Source organism: Cinclus cinclus, chromosome Z (genome assembly GCF_963662255.1).
Source record: "Cinclus cinclus chromosome Z, bCinCin1.1, whole genome shotgun sequence".
NCBI classification, from domain to species: domain Eukaryota; kingdom Metazoa; phylum Chordata; class Aves; order Passeriformes; family Cinclidae; genus Cinclus; species Cinclus cinclus.
In genome coordinates this window covers 42629940-42651947 of record NC_085084.1, presented here as the reverse complement: position 1 = coordinate 42651947, position 22008 = coordinate 42629940, and the positions used below count along the sequence as shown (strand labels likewise).

The following is a 22008-nucleotide window of genomic DNA, read 5'->3' as shown; positions in this document are numbered from 1 at the left end:
TACAACTTACTAAATGGACCATTCTGTATCATATTTAAGGAAGAAAGTTTGGTATTCAGAAATTTATTGCGAACTCAGCCATCACTTTGAGTTTTTCAGGCTTAATAGAAAACTTACTTGAAATCTGAACTTATAATTTCTCCTTGTGTGAAGGTAGAAAGTTATTTCTTGTGCAGTGCTGATAGACAGAATTATCACTGAGAGCAGAAGTTAATCATACTGCATGAGGATGGCAAACTCTTACTCATGATGTGGTCTTTCTTTTGGAAATATGTTCAACATGCTCTGTGCCTCCAAACAGAATAGTCTGGATGAAGCTGCTGAAAAAGAGCTTCCAAAATGTGGAATTGTCTTTCCAGTAGATATATTCACAGCTGCAAAGTCTGAATGCTGTGTTTTGGGTGGGTTTTTGTTTTGGTTTTATTTTTGTTTTGTTTCTTCTTTGTTTGCTGTTGTTTTTTGTGTTTGTTGTTTTAGATGTATTTTTTAAATCCAGAAGAAGCTTGATGTTTTTCTACAGGTTAAGCTATCACTGTTCCCTGTAACAGATTATCTCTGATCCCATGACACTCCCATGGTTACTCTGAATAAGCATTAAGCAACTGATCCAGGTTGAAACTAACCAATTTGGTCACACAACCCCAAGCTTTACTATATAGGTTAGTATCCAAGAGTTAGCTGCTGAATCAGTGTCAGGGCTAGCATGGACTGTAAGGGTAAGCAGATGGGAGCAGTCCAAATTAGTTTCAGTGGTATGCCTTTGAAGTAATCCTACTAATTACCAGCAGAAGCAACACATAATTTTTAATAAGCGTTAATGTCAGTCACTGAATATGCACTTACAGCGTAACATCTGGTCTTCAGGATACACCTTTGTAGACAGTTTTATGTGTCTACAACTGCAGCATTAAAAAAAATTAAAATAAAAGAAAAAGAACCCTTTAGTTGATTGGTATCTCATGGATTTATCTCTGTCTTTATTTTCCTTTAGGACCTTATTTCCTCTCCAGCTTTTTTTTCCTCAACTGGCCATTTAATGGACTTGGCATGAGCTAAAGAATTAATTATCAGTCTTTAGAAAGACTTTGACATGAAATTTAAAGTAGTAAGTTAGTGCTTAAGGAATAAACATTGAGAGTGTCAAATATAAAAATTAATTTACCCAAATAGAGAGTAGGCAATATTGTACATTGAAGGTACTTTTAATGTAGATGAGCATATTATGGTGACAAGTCTTTTACTGATCACCATAGTAATCTGCAGCACAATCAGGGAAGTAACACACATATGAGTGGCAGTCAAAAGGAAAGGTTTCTGAAGTATTTTTAAGACACTCTCCCTTCCTTGCAGAAGCCCCTGGCATACACGGTAAATCAACGCAACAATACTAATAAAATTATGGTTTAATCCATCTGGCAACAAAAGGGTCAAGTGACACATGAAAAAAACTCAAGTCTGCAAATCATTTATTGTCACTAATAGGTTACTCTTTTTCACCACAAATCTGTCTCTAAGATGCAAGTGTTTTTCTAATGCAAATATAATTTATGGAAAGGAAAAAGGGTAGGCCACCAACTGAAAGAAAACATTTATTGAATCAAAGTCAATACTTTCCTTTTAATATCTACAAGCCAACAGTGAACTGACTTTATTCAAGAATGAACACAATGTACAAAAAAAGTACGTCTGTTATAAAAATATGTCAATTCTTTTCCTGGCTATTGAGCTGAAAAGATTTTGGCAAGTGCAAGATAGGTTTGGCAAGCAAATTTAAGCTTCTATTACCAATAACAAACATCAAATAATTTTGTAATAGTTTTGTAGTTTATTTAAGAGTCGTTATTAAAGTGGCATTAACCCCTAAAAAAAATATGTATCACTGCACTGCCATGTGTTTATGCACCCAGACCATTGAATATCTCATCAGGAATCGGTATCTATATCAGTGAATACTATCCAACCTAATTTGAACTATTCAACCAGGTAAGTGACATCTAGCACTCAAATACAACCTAGGGAAGGCAAACTACCTCCATGGCTGTGTATTTTATGTGTTGTTTACAAACAGAGAGAGAAGATTAGGTAGGTTCATAAATCACCAGACTGCTGCTGCAAGGTGAAATCATGGAAAGGATAGAAATAGAATAATTTATGACAGCAGTCTACATGCATACTTGCATATAGACATGGATTTGACTAGGCTCAGTTATGCCTTATTTTTTTGGATGGTTTGGGGTTTTTTCCCACATAAAAATTTAATGTAACCAGGCCTCAAATAATTAACTCTCTAAAACCACCTGCAAGAAGCAAAAAAGGGACCATTTATAGAGATAATCTGAAAACAGTGCAATATTAAAATGCAGTTTAACAACATGTGAAAGAAACATGCTTTGGAACCTGAGCAAAAGGCATTTTACTGACTTAGTAAAAAGTCACCCTGTATGTTGTTTTCATTGGCACCTGTTCTGCCAGATTACTATGTCTCTCTTAGCAACTTCCATGGCCCCTAAATATTTAGTACACAGAAACTGCCAACTACTTAGAAAGGTCTATTAAACTTTTCAGCCAATATTGCAAGCAGTCTGACATGCTGCTAATGGAAATGACTGTACAGGCTGAAATCAAGAAAAATTGTAGAAAGAAAAAGAAGCAGCCAAACATGTTGCTCTTCTGTTTAAATAGACTAAAGCGATTCCACAACACTTATTAGATACGGTACTACACTGTTTTACAGTCTCAAGGTCAGCTCTTTCAAAATAAATATACTGAACATTTACAACAAATGCCTCATGAATGCAAGCTCTCTCTTTATTATTTCAAGACCAATTGGATAAAAACTAAAATAAAGACATAGTTCTGAAGCAGCTAAGTTACAAGTCCTTTTTCAGAAACAGACATGACTTGGTGCCACAGTAAAATTTTTCACATCTGCAGTAAGCAATTTTTTTTTTCTTTTAGCACCAAGCAGGCCACCATAAAAAGCAATCTCACAAAGCATGCGGTCATCTAATCTTGATTTTGTATGAAACAATTATTTGTGCTTGCAGGTCTCAGACCTTTCAAAAATTGGGTGAACATTAGATGATTGAAGACATTAGTGGAACTCATTTATTTCTAAAATATTTGAGTGGAGAAATTATTAAAAGACTATAAAGCAACAGAATGTTGTACATTAGTATTTCTGAGGAATGAGGAAAGCTAAGGTCAGTGCTTTAATGTGCCTAAGAACAACTGAAAAAGTGACAACCAATCATAAACAGCTCTAAGTCCATGACACTAGTAGAGGCCAATGCGTGCATGCCACTGAAAGGCACAGTTGGACCAATCTGATAAATGGCATCATCAGAACAGAACAGCAACTTATCACTGGACTAATCACAAAGGGTGAACAATAAGCCATCACTTCTCTTGTCAAGAGCACAGAAAGCAGTCACCAAGGCAAAAGGGAGGACACAGGAAAGAAGATACAGGAACTCACATAAACCTAAAAGACAGAAAACATTTAACAGATTAAACCAAGTTTAGAGCATTACGAGTGACCATTTTTCAACTGTAATACTGCTATACATTGACTTAACACTATACATTTTAGGAACCACTGCAAAATGGTACCATAATCACATCACAAACATCTTATTAGATTTGTTTTACAACCAACTTCACCTGCAGAGATCAGCCTACAATATCAAGTTTGGTTAAAAATGCTTAAGGTCAGGCTGATACAGTCAGAACAATCTGCTGTCCTTTCTGTGAAAAATTAACATTCTTACAAGATAGCTGATCTTTTACTCCGAAATGTATTTTAAAATTTGCCATCATGAAGACAAAGGTTTTTAAAGGGAGATAATTATGAAGCAGTATGATTGTTTTTCATACTGCTCTAACAGCACCTAATAAGTAGAACAAAATACTTACAGGAAAGGTATCCCCAAGGCTATCCTGCCTTTGTATCTACGAGCTGCATTTGAACATTTGCAGATATGCCACCTCCATAGCCTCCCTTGGATTGCATCTGATTCTGAATTGAGCTGACCTGGGGAGAGAAGGGAAAAGGGGGATAGAGGAAAGAAGAAAGACAGTGAGCTGTAGCATCTTCTTGTTTCTAATTTTATTGTTTTTCTCTAGGTTTAGTTTTCAGTTGCTCCTTTATTACCCGTAAAGCTACATTACTTTTCCACTAGGACATGTGCATCCAAAGCTTGTTGAAATTTTAACTTTGGTGTACAGCTCACCAGAAGTGATGAAGAAGTGGTGCAGAGGCAGAAGTTTTTCCTCTCTCCCAAAGAAAACTGCCTGATTCATGGTTTCACTGATCCAGTTTATTAATCAAAAAAATAAAAGAAATCCAATCTCTTACTGGCATCGCTTCCACCTGGCAAATTAAAATTTTTCTTGTTACATAGAAAATGTTCTCTGGCAAGTATGATGAACCATAAGTTCATAATTTAATTAACATCATTATGTTAAAAGTGTAATAGCCAACGTGAAATATCTGTATAGCTAATTCACATCATTTAAACAGGGCTAAACTAGGATTTTGTAAATCAAAAAGGACCTTTTTATTTAGCATTTATTTTTTAAACCACAGTGAATCTGAGCTTCCCTGAATATAGCTGATTTGAAGGTAGTTTTAGCCTGATGCATATAAATACATAGAGACACACTCTTCATGCCCCTTGTTTCAAGACATGCACATCCTGCTATGACTTTCACTGCCTCTATAACCAAACAGAAACAGAACCCAGAGTTCTTTCCTGCTTGTATTGCATGAGTCAAAATAATCATGTCCAAGTGCCTGCAGGAAGACAACTTGAATCTTAAAGGTTTCGCCCTTTTTTCTCTGTATCCCATGCATAACAACTACACAAAGAGTGGAAAATAACATTCATTCAATGCTACGCCTGCAGGGCACCACTTGCAATTATATCATCTATGCTCCTCCTTCACAGAGACCCAAAAACATCACTGGAAAGCTGTATTAAAACAGAACAGAAGATACATTTCCAAGCAGCTTGCACGATATTCCCTGTCTACAAAGACAAAAGAAAACTATTTTTTTTTCACAGCAAGCAAAACACATGCACATGTATGGAATACATCAGCAAACTCATTCTTCCACCTAATTTTTCAAACCTATGTGACAAAAGAGCCTGTTTTTTTCATCTTTTATCTTCAACAATGCGGCATATTGCAAGGCTATGCAAAAGATTGTGTTTTTTATGTATTTAAGCAGTGCAATGTAAAACCATTTTATACTTTGGCCTTTTGCTAAAGTAAGTGATACAGCCACAGCAAAGCAACATTATCATCTTATTTTTCTTCAGGGAAAAGTGTTCAGAGCCAATTTTCTAGTGCATCTGACATCAAAGACTACAAACTCAGTAAAAGAGTGTGCCAAAGTACATGCGGACATATTTAAGAACTTTCACATTTTAGCAAGCTTCTCATCTTCTTCACCAAGCATCTTTTGCTGCCTGTGGAAAAAAAACTAAGTTTGAATTTAGATTTTTTTTGGTCATAAAATAATTAATCTACATGTAAATGAATTCACAGAAGAGAATACAGGATGTTGTTAATTTTATCTGAATTAACTCTGACTCCAGCAAAAAAGAACAAAAATCCCCAGGCCACAATGACTTCTCAGCCTAACAACTTGCTTACAAGACTTGAAAATTTTGGAGAGCAGCAAATCAACACAAATTGCAAGGCTGTGTAAGTGTAAGTTTTTTATGAGTATTTCTGATAGTTATATTAATTTCTCTGGTTCATGAGTCATACGTGAGTTAGTATCAGTCAGTATCAGTATCAGAAGTATCAGTCTTAAATGCAGAGACTGCTGCCCTTAAAACATCGAATGCAACAAATGAAACTAGTCTGCATTAACAGTTCTGTAGCTATTTGGAATATGAAAACTTTTGTAGGAGACATACAATGTTAAAATTGCTGAGCAAAAACAGTCTAACATTTGTAGGTTTATAAGGTAGCATTCTTTCTGAAACACCCTCCTTTTTTAGCTGTTTGAGCAATAAAAACAAGCATCGTGAAATGCAATTTTTGCTTTTTTCTTTCCCAAAGATGCCATTGCCTTTCTTTGATGACATGTAACAGCAAGGTTCTTCTCTCTTATGTCTAATTCAGATGGGACTTAGGGATTTTAAAGATTGTGGAAAGGAAAGAGGATTGCACCCATTAAGGATCATGTAAATTGTTGTGCTGCTTTTGTATCTCATTAAATTTTCTTCTTTCCTTTTCCTTCCCTCCCCTTAGAATTAGGAAAGAGCACCCATGGACCTTGAGAAAGAAAACAATGGAAACACATTAAATCAAAGACTGAATTGAAGAATACAAAGCAGCAGAAGAAAGAGATTTCACCATGGCCTGTGAAAGCAAAATAGAGAAATAAGGATGGGAATGAACAAGGAACATTGAAGTGAACAGAGGGCTCCTGCTATTTAAGTACACCTCTGACAAAGGAGCAAGGCACTCTACAGAGAAGGCAAACAAGAAAGGAAAATATTTCAGAAATATTCTGAATAGTCAAGAGTCATAAGGATGTAATAATGCTGATTAAAAAAGACAGAAAGTGAATAAAGAACCAAATTTAAATGGAAAGCAGTAATTAAACTGCAGGTATTCACTTAAGCTATTTAGAAAAAGAAGGCATGAAGAGGTTCCTGAAGGAAAATAATGTCCATAGCATAAAGGAAATTATGCAGCAGAACAACATGTGAAGGTTAACACTGTAATCTTGGAATTTGTACTGTGAAGAATGAATGTAGAGACCACCACAGAAGAAGCAGAAAATACTCAGTGTGAGAAAGTAGAGATTGGAGTTTCTGAACCATGGGAAGCAGGAATGATTATTTTTTTACATAAAGATACTTTCCATCTTGGATCAGAAAAATCTCTCTGGTCCCTGATGTAGCACATTATACAAATGAAAAAAAGGGGAAAAAAAAAGAGAGAGGAAGAAAGAACGACTTAAAAGCATTCGAAATGAAAAACTTTATGTACAGAGACAATAATGATTATCTACTATGTGCAGATAAATTAGATATTATGCAAGTAAAGGGCAAACAGGCAGAAAGTGAAAAAAAGAAAGCTTCAGGCCACCTAGACAAATGAAGCAGCTCAGCTGTGAGAATGAGGAAGGTTCCCTCAGGAGAAACAACAAATATTGAAAAAGCAAAAGCCATGCTTCAAAAAAGTAACCAAGCAAGCTGCTCACATAATTACCAGTTTATTATTTCAATTTACAATTACTTTAAATATTAATGTAATATATAGCATTAAATAAGGAATTGACTTTAACTAAATTTTATCTAGTGGAATCTGTTTGGCCATTTAACTTGCTTACAGAGGTTTTACTAGTAAACATTTCCAGTCCACTATATTGTTTCTGGGAAAACGTAGTGCATTTTTTGATGTTGAATTTTCTAGCTTTGCCCTTCCTCATTACATGCCGAGTTACAAAAACTTTTGTCTGATCTCGGTAAGGCCAACTAGTTGAAACTACAAATGACCTTCCTTGCCTACATTAAAACTGTTTTTTTTTAGCTCGGCTTTCTATTCTGATATCTCTGACAGAGATTTTTCCTCTTTTTCAACAAGTGTTTGTCATCTCCAAATGTGTTTTCCTTTAAAGATGATTCATAAAGTCAATAAGTATTTTTCATCTACATACAACTGTTTTCTATATTTTATATTAGTGACCGCAGAAACAGATTGACATTTCACAGAAATCTGAAGCTATAGAAGATATATCTATTTCCATAAGCTCATTTTCATTATCTATCTTAGCTTCTGTTTTTTCACTTTCAGGGAGCTGAAAGATTTATTGTGCCCCTCTTCTACAGGAAGCCACAAAATCTTACCTGTGACACTGTTTGCTCTGGAAATAATTCACACTGCAAATAGGGCTACAGAATATAGAAAAAGCTCAGCAAGAACACCCAAACATAAATTTATGTGCACCATAAACTTAGGAAAGTTAGAGTTTTACATGAACTATATTTAAAAGGAGCTTGAGGCATTTAAGATATCTAGTCAACTACAAGACACTTAGATTTTTCTATATAATACCTGAGTATATTTTCAAGCATACATCTATTCTAGGTCATATATATAATCAGGGTGAATTTTTAGTTTAAAAAGTATTCTGTATAATTTATACAGCACCTACAATGCATTATCAATAAATATAGGAATTAAAAAAAATTATATTCCATATTCTTGAATGCAAGTGTTTAGGACTTGGAATTAAAATGCTCTCAGGTTACATTCTTCAGTTTCATACAGATTCTTTCTTATAGTTGAAAGATTCATTGCTTCAGCTACAACATATGAATACAGTGTTCCTGTACTCTAATATGAAATGATGTTCATCCACTCATGCTTACTGAATTCATTCCACTGAATAGGTCTCCAGATCCTACATGAGCTGTGTGAACAAAGTTCGTTGGCTCCCCAATCATGCTTCGATCAATCCGCCGTCGTCTTTTCTGAAAGGAAGGTACAGAAAACATCTGAAATTCATTGAAAAGGCAAAATTATGTGTCATAAATTTATGTTGAAGCTAACCATCTATAGGAAAGATATTGTATACAGTGCAAGATATTTCAACAGAGTCAAAAAACAGAGGCCAAATTCTGAGGTTAACCAAAACACTAGCTACTGTTCTTTTTACTTGGAGGATGTGTACCAAACAAGCATGGATACCACTCCTAATTTTTAAGCCAACAAAACACTTGTAAATAACCTTACTAAATTCCACATTTATTAACTTGTATTTGTAATGTTTCATACAGTAACTTCTGCCCATATTTGTATGTAAATCATGGTGGGGCAGATCAAATTTGGGTCATTCAAAACAAGAATTAATGATCAAAGAATGTTAGAACAGTCTATGAAGCCACTAACTTAAGCAATTTGTTCCCTGATGTCACCATTTGTAATAGACTTCATGGCAATGCCCAGAATTTGATCAGCATTAGTCACAAACGTATCTTTACTGAACTCTGAACCCATACACTCAAGATAACTTCCAGTCTGCGTGATTCTTGACTGTGAGCTGAAGTGGTGCTGTGCATTAGTAAGGCAGAATGCCAGCTCAGGGACTCTTCTGATTCCTATACCATGTGACAGAAGGCAAGAATTGCTTATCCTCTGCTTCCCAATTTCCAGAGTCACAGCTTCATTTTTTAGTAATCTAATAACATGCAAATAAAAAAAAATAGAGGCTGTAAAGAATTTCCCTAATTAAAGCTGCTTTTGTTGCCTGCCTCCAGCTAAGAGTTGTATCTAAAGGAAAAAAACCCAATCCTCATTTCTTAGGCCAGAATCAGGAGCTTATGCAGAGCAATTCAAGCAGTGTGTAGTCACCATATGCCCATACTCTGAAAAAAGCCTGCATGCAGGAAAAAAAGAAAAAAAAAAAGCCACTAAACACAGTTCCAATATCTCAGTTTAAGGTATATTGTACAAAGCAGTTTAACAGCTAAAACATTACTTGAGCTCAAGTGAAACCCTTCCCATCACCTTAAAGTTAATTCAGTCTTGTTTTTAATGATCTCTATTGGCTATGAGATTGTAAGACCACAGTCTCAAGGCATGAAGGTATATGCCTTGAATGGGCTAGCTACTATTTCAATAGCTACAGAGGAAATCATTATGAATCAGAGCCCACAGCTATAAGAATATAGCATAGGGTTTAGCCAGCAAGTACAAAACACATTTAATGCTGTCCTGCATCTTTTCCCTGTTACAAAAACCAGATTTCAGGATGCTTCAGTACCTTCTTCCATGCTATGAGTAGCTTGGATAAGAAGGAACACAAAATTTTGTAGAAACAACTAAATACAATTATCTGATCTATGCTAAAACTACTAGTGAATTCTCTAATTCCAAAGCATTTTATAAAATCAATTAATCGATCCATCAAATAAAATATTCCAGATGTAACAAAAGTTGTATTTGCACCATCACATTTGTAATATGCTGTGAATTTGACACAGAAAGATGATCTAAAGGGCTGTAGGAAAACACACTGCTCTAATTAAAACACTTAAAATTGTTTCATTGTTTCAACTGCAGCAGTTGCCCCTCTCCCGCTTAAAAAAAAGAGCAGCTGAATTTATGTAACTAAACAATACATCCATAATTTCTTAATTTTAACAGAATTTTGATGCAGAAAAGGTGTGGACAGACCCAAAGATTTTAGATTTTTCTTATCTTGTTTATAAGTTTTTAAGACAATTTAACTTTTTTTTTTTGTGCAAAGTAACTTATTTTACTCCTTAACTTGTTGCTAAGATCACTGGCATGCCAGTAACCAAGTACTGGATCTCGTGAATGACTGTAAATAATTCTCCACTAATCATCAGCTAGTCAACCAGTAACCATTAGCTAAACTGCAGTGCCACCAAACCATGTCTCTAATCTTAAGTGAGTCCCTTATCAGGGCCATCAACATGTTACTCCCTGACATGTGCCCACTGATGTGAGCTCCATGAAGCTATGAAACAGTATTTAAATACAGTGCCACAAAAGTTCACTGTGAAAGCAAATAAAAATTTTATTTACTTTTATTTTTTTTTCCTGCTGGAATACACAGCTTGCATTTACATTACTGTTTTAGCTTGGATCCTGAGAATGGTTTTGAAGAAACTTTACCAGTTCTCACTTATCATGATTCAATTTTAATTTCAGACTAACTGTAGTGCACAAATTAGACTTTTTTAGATGAAGCTACACTGAAAGACTCACTGATGTTCTCCCACTGCTAACAGACATCGAGGCCAATGGACCAGGTGAGCCAGGCTGGAGTAGATCATAACACATCTAATACACATCATGACACCCCAATAGCAGCTGTTCTGCTGTCCTACACTGCTGATCCTACTAGAATGTGCTATTTCTGCAGACATGGTCTCCAAAGCCAGAACCAACATGACCAATTAGAATGTATAAAGGTACATGGGGAGCACTGTGTAAAACACCTCTTTACAAGGATTGTAACACAGGAGAAAGCAGTAGGGGAACATGTCTGGAAAGGTTACAAAGCTTTTACAGAGGACACCATAAATACTAGCTTTGCCAGGATTTAGTCTTGAAGCTGTATTTTCTGAGGCCTTTTATCTGTAAGAATACATGCATAACAATGTTTTATACACAGTAAGAATTAACACACAAGATTGATTTTTTCAGTAAATTGAATTTGAAAGAAGCTGAGAAGCAGCACATTTATCTCCTGCTTAAGAAGAAATTAAACATAGTTATTTCCCACTCCATCTGTGGCCTTCCATGCTCTTTCCTTGTGCAACTAACAAGCCTTCTTACATGACTGATTTGTTGTGGTGGAAGACTGATTTTGTGTTCAGGAGTTAAAAGCACTGTGCTTGGGAAGTGGACCTTCTCTTCCCCAGGGCCACAGAAGCTGTGGCTGATAAGCTGAGATAATCACCATGACTTCAGGGGGAAAGATATATAAAATACCTTGTGTTAAAAAGAAACAGAAAATGCTGACAGGGCTCAGCAAAATTTTATCCCATTAGGCTTCACCTATACGTCAAACTGCTTGATACCATACCATAAATAATTACCCTTAGAATACATTTACACACCACTAATCTAGTAATAAGTAGTAATGAAATGTGAGTAAAGGTCACCTATAAAACAAATGAATGTTTATGATGCTATTGCAAAGAACTTCAACACACACATACACCCTGCCCTGTGCATCTGTACCACCTAAATCTTTGTTTTCAACATGTTTCTAACAAAACAAATAAATGACCCCATCATATCAGTCTAACTACAATGAGTCCTGTGTCCTCTATTGGCGTTCCTTGTGGATTTTTTTCCTGAGTAGGAGGGAAATAGTAGGTTCATATTATGATTAGGTAACTTTACTGTTATATTTCTTGGCAGTTTAGGTCAAGTTACTGTAACATTCAGTATCAATGGACAAAAAAAGTTTAAAATCTGTATTAAAGTATTTCTTCCACTTTGCCTTGTGCCCTTTTACTAGGACGGCAAGGGGTGACAAGGAGCACAACAATGATGAGATGAGAGGAAAAGATCTATAAAGGGATCCTGGAAGTGGAGTATGAAGTGCCATCATTTAATGACTTTACCCAGTTTGTACCCTTGACAAAAACCTGAAGAATTTGGACTGCTGAGTACATACCAGGCAATCTTTGCAGTATGAAAAGAAAAACTGATTCTGAAACTGAAGCAGAAGAGACGCATCTTGTGTCTTAAATGCCTTGAGAGGAATGGAAGTAGTCTTAAGATCCACCTAAGAAGCCTTGCTTTGAATGCGTACCAGATGCACTGAAACTGGATCACATTTCAGTTACCACAGAAGTGATGTAAAAATGGATCTTTTCTATTCTTAACCTATGAGTGACGCTTTACACCCACACAGTAGCATTTCCTTCAAAATACCAGATCAGAAATCAGAAAGTCTCCAATAGTTGCATCACACAAAATGTATTAACCCTGCAAGCTTCTTCAAACATTAAACTATTTTAAACTTTTGCCTATAATCTAATTATACCATATATTCAACCTGCCCTTCAGCAAAGCCACCAACATTTCACTGAAATGCTGTTTTTCATAGTTCCAAAGACTACTTGCTACAAGAAATTCAAAACTGTAATTTGTTTCTTTCAACACAAAATATCCACAGATGGGTACAGAAGTATGTAAAATTTAATTTTTACTCTCCAGTATTTTTGACTTTCAGGGAAGAAGTGATCTTTTTCCACTATCTCCAGATTTTGTCCAGAGGTCAGGCTGTACTTCTTTACCTCAAGCTCTTTCATAAGTGATGGCAGCACTTCTGAATTAAGCAAGTTCTCTGCCTGTATGAAAAAGACAAGTTCTGGAATTTTTTCTCCTTTCCTCAGTGTTGCACCACTCTCATGAGAAGTCCTCTCAAAAAAAAAAAAAAGAAATTAAGACATGCAGAGCAACACCAAGGTCTAAAACATATAAAAAATACTGATTTCACTTACATTTTGGGAGGCTGACAATTACTTCCCTGCTAAAAGCTGAAGTTGCAAGTGAAGTCAACCTTTGTATGAAGTCTCACAGAAAGATATTCCTAAGTCAAGTGCTAGCCTACATTTGCCCAGTATCAAAAGCAAAGAAATCTGTCAAAACTCTGAAAGAGCACTTTCTGCTAATGCTACACCAGATATTTTGAGACGGCTGCTACAAATGTATCAAAAATCCAAGTCTAAGTGAAATGCAAGTGCCACAGGGCATTGCAAAGGGCCTCACAACACAAAAGTCTGCATGGATTTTATCTGCAGCAGGCAGCCCTCAAATGAAAATGGTATTGCAGGTACAGATGAGGAATGTGCACCTTTATGTGTTTAAAACATAAAGCAATACATGGTGGAAGCTAAAAAAATTCAGGGGGAATGATAAATTACTGCCATATTGTGAACAGAAAATCTCTGAAAACAAATGAAAAAATTCACACTTATGGCATTCGTTTTAATATCAAGGCAGACTAATATCAGTCTAATCAAGGTAGACAGATACCTTGACCTACACAATCTGCAGACTGAGTAGATCAAAGTATTAGTAACACCCCACATTTGAGTGGGTTATGGCAGGAGCATCCGTGGCTTCAGTGGACCCCATTCACCTGCTATACCCGACTTCATGGAGTCAGCAATGCTTACTGCTGGCTGGCAGGCTCAGCAACCTTGCCAAGCCAAGAAAAAGTTTTCCCCTTTCCTTAAATGAATACTGCCATAAAAGAGGCTTATCTCTTTTGGCAAATGCTAACTAAAGAACATTTAATTCCTCTCTGAAGCCTTATTCAAGATTTAATAAATTTACTTGCTAACTCCCTACATGAAAACTCTCCCTGGTGAGCAGAGAACTAAATGATCCATCTGCACACTATAAAGAGCTGCTTTGCAGAATGGATTTCTGTGGTCAGAGAATAATCACTTAACATTTATTGCCTCCAAAAAGTTTTTTTTAAAAGCAAAAAAGATGACTGTTCATTCATGGACACTAGAAAGTTGCACAGCTTTTAATACTTGTCTTCACAACATGAGAGTCAATTTTGACTGCTAGCTCAGTCATTACAATGGCATCAAATACAATAAGAAACAATTCACTCTCTGATCCTTCTTCAGAAGCCTGACTTTTATATAACAGTATGGTTGTTAAAACATAATGGAATACAGTAACCTTTAACCACACCATCTAACCCTTTGTAACACTAGGAGGTATAGTGCAAATATATCTTTCCATACTAAACCAATCCAAATCCCAAATTCTCTTAAATCAGAATAAATCCCAGTAGAGTCACCAGAGATGCCATTCTTATGATAGACAGGGCAAATACAAAGAAGGAATATGCTTCTGGCTTTCCTCAGTATCTACCTGCTATATTTGATTTCACTGTATTTTGTTTTCACACTATATGGGTGCACTATTAAGACACTGATAATATGAATAATTTTTTTTTTTCAAAATTGAATAGGAACTATCAGACTATAGGATCTCACATAACTGTGTTTGATGTTTCAGAAATAACCCTCAATCAGCAAGCCTTTTTTGGAGAACTTCTGTTACCACTTATTGTAGTGCTAGTTTCAGGACTACCCAATGCAGAAAGCAAACTCTTAACCTGCAAATTCACTTTAGGTTCTTTTTACCAATCTTTCTTTACCAAGAAAGGCATTTCCAATCTTTTCCTTGAGAACATTTCAATGACAGAACTGTTGAAACAGAGCTATTTGCTAGCTTTATATTCAAAAACTCAGCTGAAACTTCAAAAGCAGTGCAGGCCAAAGATTAAAAAAAAAATAAATCCCAAGACAGAAATCTAAGGGAAGGATTTAATCAAAGTCAAGACAGTCAACCATTTCAAGAGGGAAAATTTGCATGGTGAGAGGAGAAACTGAAATCCTTCCCTTTTTTTCCTTCTTTGACCTTTCACACTTTTTGTATCTGTTCTGAAAAAATACCAGCAGCAAGAGTCCCTCTGCTGTGGCACCCATATGATCCCCCAGACACTAACACACAGGAAGGGCTAGGTACTTGCTCAGAATAGGAAGTTATCAGATCACCCTGCAGAGGTAGTTTTCTGTCCTCCCACATACATGCTGTTCTATTTTCAAAATAGTCTTGTGCACAGAATGTCTGAATGGGTCTCAAGACAAGCTGTGGTCTGAGTGATGTGTCTGAGTTCCTAATACTGACCCATCAAAATTGCTTAAAAAGGCACTAGTGTCTGGCATCAAACTCTACGTAAGGGGACTGTGGGGGCAAGGGTACCCCTTGCATTTGTTTCTGTGCATTGCATGTTTAAGACAAATTTCTCCACACTTTCCACCCTAACCAGGAACCTATAGATTCATGTTGAAAACAAAAATAGGCCTGTATGCATGTAAAGCTGGAAATTTAACACCCATCTCTACCAACTAAATTATCAGGTAGCAAACTAGCACTATGAAACCAATGACTGGATGTATAGGATCATTTTTGAAGAAAGGTTGTACATTCCCTAAACATTTCCCTGAATTTGTGCTATTCTCTTTTTTTCAGCTGTTTTAAATCTGTGAGGTTACACTGCAGAGTCCATCATTTATACAATCTCCAAGTACTGATGAAAGAGACCTTTCAGAGTAACATTAAAATTCCAGTCAGCACTAGCGTATGTTTAACATTTCACTGTTTTAATTCAATTTTTGAACCATAAAGTGACAATGACCATTTAAAGTGGTCAGGAATGTAGGGGCCCACATACTCTCTGAATAAGCAAGAATAGACCTGTAAGTTTCAAATGCATCACATCAAACCATCTCCCACACAGAAGAAACACAGTGGTGCAGGTAACTAAGGTAATGTACAAAATCAGTTGAAATTCTAGACACTGCCTCCAAACCATGGAATTTCAGTGACAGATTTATTCTAAAGCAGAAACATCCAATATCGAAGCACAGCATAATGATGTTCTGACCAATGCTGTGAACTCCATCAACTACAAGATACCAAAGCTACTGCCCTCACTAAAACACATTTTTCTCAATCTCCTACTTGGGCAGCTTGGGCAGTTTATATCAAAATGTTTAAAGAGCCCTGACTGATTAAGGATCTTGCACACTATGGCTTCACCAGAACAGAAGCAGGAGGAAACTGGCACAGGCTTTCATGCCAGCTCTTAAGCAACAGAGGTAAGTAGCAGGTTTCCAGCACACTCAGATTTCATTAAGTTTCCAAAAGTTCATGATGCCTCATGTTTTCTCTAGCTAGAGGAATTCAGAAATTGAGACCAAGGACTGAAAAGAGCTAAGTTTTTTAATTATGTGAGCTATTACAGCTAGCATCTAGTAAGACGATTACCATATGTACACTGGATTTAGCTTTTACAGAAAAATTACTTGGCATGTATTGACTGACTCAAGTGGAAAAAAAAGAATTATGAAATCTGATTGTCTGAGCTCCTCAGCAAAACAGCTAGAAGTTCCATTCATGTATAGAAAAAGCAAAATTAAAGGAAAAATAAAATGATCAAAAATTTCAGCAAAGCTCACATCATCAAATCTTCCAGACTGATTTTAAGTTTCAACTTCTCATCAAATTAATCTATTTCATAACTTAATACATCAAACTGTATTACATATTATCTCAAACAGCTCCATTTTTTAGCAAATTTACCACTTTCTTCCATTTTTTGAATGATAAGCTTTTTTATTTGTTTACACAATATTCCATTATATTATGATGATGTTAGTCATCATATGAGAAAATTGGCAGTTGTAGCCTATGTTTTCTAAACAGGAAAATATTGCCAGATGAGGTCAAATGACTCTGAAAGACAACAGATCTTTTAAGAAATGTGTTTAGTTCACACATCAAAGGGAACTCGTTCCATTTCAGAGGCTTAAAACACCTGTAAGTTACATAGTAAATTTCAATCTCTATTCCTTGACATCACCTAGAAAGCACTGTCCTTTTCAAAATACACATTATTAAAATTTTAAAACTGTAATTGCAACTTTAAACCTGTCTGTCATTTTGTCCACAAATTTACTTATCCTTCTAAGAATTTAATTTTTAATACTTTGGGTGGTTTAATGTCTCTTGAACATAATTTTTTAAAAAGGTATTAAAACCCCCCAGCAATCTAGAAGAATCACATTGGTTTTCTGCTACAGTAAGTATACTGCTTCAGTGTCTTTAGACTGTGAAGTCTGACTGCAGATTTACAGGCAATCAATTAAAGTACAGTAAAGCATTATGAAAGCAATAGATCATAGACTCCAGAGAACAGCCTGGACTGGAAGATTAAAGACCATCCGCTGCCCCCCAAGTCCCAACCCTCCTCCTAACACCTTCCACCTGACCACATTGCCCCAAGTCCCTGCCAGGGATGCGGCAGCAGTAACTTCCCTGTGCAACTTGTTTCAGTGCCCCACTATCCTCAAAATAAATTATTTCTTCCTAATACCCAATCTAATTCAACCTTCTTTCAATTAAAAGCCATTCCCCTTTGTCCTATCTCTACCTGCCCCTGCAAAAAGTCCCTTTCCAGCCTTCGTAGGCACCCTTGTCTGTGATACCAGCATTAGTTAATCAGCAAAAAAATCAGAACTTCACATTAACATATTAACTCTATCCTTATCTATTAACTCTTATCCTATCAGCTGCCCAGCTGAGTAACTTCCAATAGTTCAGCTGTTGCTTGGATCAAGTGCTTATTACCAGTCTGCACAGATGAAAATAAAGTTAATCACTGGAACATCAGAGTCAGTCCAGATCTATCACACGGATAAGGGACAAAACCTCTGCTGTACAGGGCAGAGGGAGACTGAAATAGTGCGTTTGTTCAGCCATAAGAAAAGAGACATCTCCTTGTGGCCGTAGTGGTCTTCCACTACTTATACGTGAAGAAACAGAAGACAGGCTTCAAGGTGGACAGTGGCAGCTTGAGAAGCCTCAGTCAGAAGTTAAAAGGCAGAAAACACCGATTAAATATATAAATACAATAAAGCCACGCAGGTGGTCCAACACTGGATCAAAACCCCAGTGAATCTGAATGCCCATCCTTTGAGATCCCCAGAACACAACTGGTCCTGACCCTGCAAAACTCATGCCTAGCTGGTTCTGCTTTGAGCAGCTGCATTGTACCAGATGGCATCCAGATATGTCTTGTCATCTACATTACTTTAAAAGTCTCTAGCTTCAGATGGTGATGAAAAGCAAACTGCAACTGACTTTCCTGTATATTCTTCCCAGTAACCAAAAATGATAAAAACATAAAACAGAAGTTAAAATAATGACACAAATATTCACCACAGTACAAACCTTCTGGAAATTCTAATAGCTTCTTATAAAAATCAAACCTCAAATTCTTGGTAAGAACATGCCATGAACTGTATCACGTTGAGCTCTCTTTCCATTCCCTTATTGACTTTTCCCAACAAGAACACAGGAAATACTTGAAGGATCATCTAGAATGTAGTTCTCTAGAGGGTGTTGCCAGGATTACAACATGTAGCCCCTCCTGCTCAGCCAAATTAATGTCTCTTTACCCCCCAGATACAACACAAACAAAAGCTTTGAATGTGCTTAAGAACACCGAGTATTGAAACAGTTCTGTTAAGAAATTATTTTCCATGCTGTAATAAGACTTCTTAGAGCTAGCTGACTAATATAAAGATGTTTGTTATGTCCTATGTGACCACGTGTCTGAACACATTTGCATCTTGATGGAGGCACGCATGTTGCATAAGGTATAATATATGCAAGCCTTCTGTACTCCTTTGTACACTCTGCATAATCTTCTACATCAGAATGATACGCACATACCAAATTCTACCACAGAAAACTAAAAGAACAAAAAAATTAACTGAAATATTACCTCCAAACAGCTAATAGCCACTGTCAGACACAGGGTCCTCACACTCACCAAAACCAATCCCTTAGTAAGACTAATGCTTTCTCTGGACCAGTGAAAGCATCTACTGCACCGAAGGTAACAGCCATAAAGCCATGGCCTATATGTTGTTACAAGCCTGAACATTCTGAGTCACCTTGAATTATGACAATAAATCAGGGCCCACATGGTATTTTCAGGAAATCTCTTTATGCAACTCATTTTAATTCCCTTACTGGGAGACATTGGATTTTCATGAGTTATGGCACTGTTTATTTTTTAGCAGTAGGATCAATGAGTGGAAGATCTAGTACTTCTGCTGCAGGCAAAAACAAAGCCACAATATCTAATTGCAATATCCTCAGGAATCAACAAACATATACACAGTGAATTCACGAGTTTTTAAACACCTCTGTGAATATCATCTTAGAAACTTGGCATTAGTCTACCTGGATAGCAGCAGCTTCTTGTTGGCATGTATATATATACCTATATGTGTGTGTGTGCATATTTGTGCTTATATGCAACAAAATACCTTAATAATTTCCTGGTTTTCTAATGATGTACTGTACTACTTACTTCCCAGTGAAGTTTTATCAAAATGAACTTGCTCTAAATGTAGATACTTTGATTTTTATTGGAAAAATCCCTTTTTCAGGGAAGTAATCCCATTACATCTTTGTATGTCTCAGGCTATGAGACACAATCCTGACACCTGACCTTTCTGGAGATCTTCCCATTGGCATTTCCTGGCTAAGTTATTTGTCACCTGAGTGACCTCAGCATTGTCTCAGGGTTGTCCCTGCAGCTCCAAAGGAGTGCTGTCACATGGTCTTGGATACCCTGATTTGTAGGGGGAAAGAATTTGTAAGCATGGAATCACACATTTCCTTCAGTGGCCATCCCATTTCTTGCTCCTGTGAAGACTTCTGCAAAGGTCTCAAATTTGACTGTCAGTCTGTTCATCCAGTTCATTTTACACAAATTATTTTGTAAAAACTGCATCCCAAAAATACATTATAATGTGACAGTCTGTCTTCACCTGTGCTTGAGACATCAAAGCAAAAAGGAGTTAGAACCTACACAGGGGAAGCAGGAACAGCCTCCAATGTTCTTCCCATACTATGAAAAATAGTCACACATTTGAAAGGCGATTCCACTAGTGGACATTGAAATGGTGACATTATATACAAAATTATAAAAAGACAAGACAATAAGCAACCAAGACAATTTAGCAAGGGATGGCGCAGTAGGTATTTTAGAGATGCTTACACATCGTGCCCACACATAGCCTGGCTAGAAGCATCTCTGGAAGGGTAGTCTACCCTTAAGTATTAAAGAATGTTCAAACTCGCAGTTGTGCTTAGACTTTAAAAATTAGCTTCCTGCTCAGCTTTTGACATATTCAGAATAGCAAGTGACACAGAGCAGCAACACAAAAGCTTACCCCTGACACGTGGCAAATATCTCCAAACGACAAGAAGGCAAGCTGTTCAGGAACTAATTAACAAGTTCCAACAGAAGCATGGCAGCAAAGGAGGAGCAGCACAGTGTGCCACTGAAAATCCACAGGTTCAAAAGACAGACAATAAAAACAAAAAGCCATTGTGCAAAAAAAAAAAAAAAAAAAAAAACTAGTCAAGCACTGTAAGCCTACATTTTTTATTACGACAAGAAACATAAAAAGGAAGCCACTTGAAGAAAGGTCCTGCTTTCCTTGGCAAAACAAAGGAATCTCTACTGCCGTGTCCAGTGTCCCATCAAAAGGAAAACACCAGTTCCAAACATGTACATACCCTTTTGCATAGTCTTGCTGAGGCATGCCAAAATTCCACAGGTCTTGAGTGCAAACAATCATTATTATTTTAATTTCATCAAGTAAGAAAGTACCCCATATCCTATATTCCTAACTTATTTTTCCCATTCTACTCTAAATTCAGTGTTGTTGAAAAGATGTATTAAGGAGCAGTAGCAGACATAGCTTCTAACTGTTCCACTAACTGCACTACAGAAATTTTGTCAAGTCAGTTTACTAGTCATAATTTACTACTAGACTCATTAGTAGTATCAACAACATCACAAACATCACACCATCATTTCTAGAGATAGTGTTGGCTGTTGATAATATGTAGGAGAACCTTCCTACTTGCTAATCCATTTCTGTGGCAAGCCTATCCTCCATTATCTTGCAGGTTTTCTGCACCAAATTATCCATGATAAATTTACTCCTGCAAAAGCAGATTTCATATTATTGTCCATGTCTCCTACTTGCACAGTTTCTGATACCATTACATACAATTCCTTCAGCTTAATACTGGCAATTCTGAAGTTGGATTCACTGTAAAAATCCAGGAAATATACAATGTGGTTTTCTCAGTGTGTCAGATCTAGTGATCTTGCCAGAATAAAACCAAATATTGGAGCTTCTTATGACAAGAAGAAGAGGAAAGCATAGCTATTAGACAGCTGAACAGGAACCTCTGGCATTGCAACACTGAGCACTGTGAAGATATTTAAGATTCCTCCAGGTTCATGTGCTATTGGCAACTTTAGGGCAACTGCTTCCCAGTTTCACAGGTGTAGTCAGCTTCTACCAAAAACCAAGATACAGCCAACATTAGCTTTTAGCTACAGATTTACAGTGACTGGAAGCTGAAGTCAGAATGAAGATTAGAAAGAAGAGTAAACAGAGCAAAAACACATTTTCTGAAGAGCTGCAGACTGGGAATTATTAAACTGGCTGCATAATAAGTGTAGATTATTTTTAGTAAATATTTTTCATTTTACTCTGCAGCAAATGGAACCATCTAAAAAGACAGAACGTAACTCTTACCTTCCTAAAAACTAGAGCCATGAATACAGAAATTAATAGCATTTTTTGGTATGAAGATACACATTGTTCCTAAATTAAAGAAAAACACCAACAACTAAGATAAAATATTATCACCACCATTCTGTGTTCCATAACCTGCAACAGCTCAGGTACCCTTTAGTAACACACTAGATTTTCAGTGGACTATGGCACCTATGCCAATTAAAAAAAAAGTTTTGAACCACTGGCTTGGCAGCCTGGCAACTGCCAAACCTCAGTCATA

General features: G+C 36.5%; 1 protein-coding gene across 2 annotated transcripts in view; it reads right to left on the bottom strand.

Moving 5' to 3' along the window:
* Positions 1–1573: 1573 nt before the first annotated feature.
* The window catches only part of CDC42SE2 (CDC42 small effector 2), an 81411-nt gene continuing 60976 nt past the window's right edge, over positions 1574–22008 (bottom strand). For both annotated transcript variants that reach the window (XM_062513285.1, XM_062513286.1), the window contains exons 5-7: positions 8400–8501; positions 3916–4033; positions 1574–3484 (exon numbers count right to left, since the gene is read on the bottom strand). In XM_062513285.1, the coding sequence (XP_062369269.1) occupies positions 3935–4033; positions 8400–8501 (201 nt within the window). In that variant the 3' untranslated portion in view covers positions 1574–3484; positions 3916–3934. The remainder of the gene's footprint in view (positions 3485–3915; positions 4034–8399; positions 8502–22008) is intronic.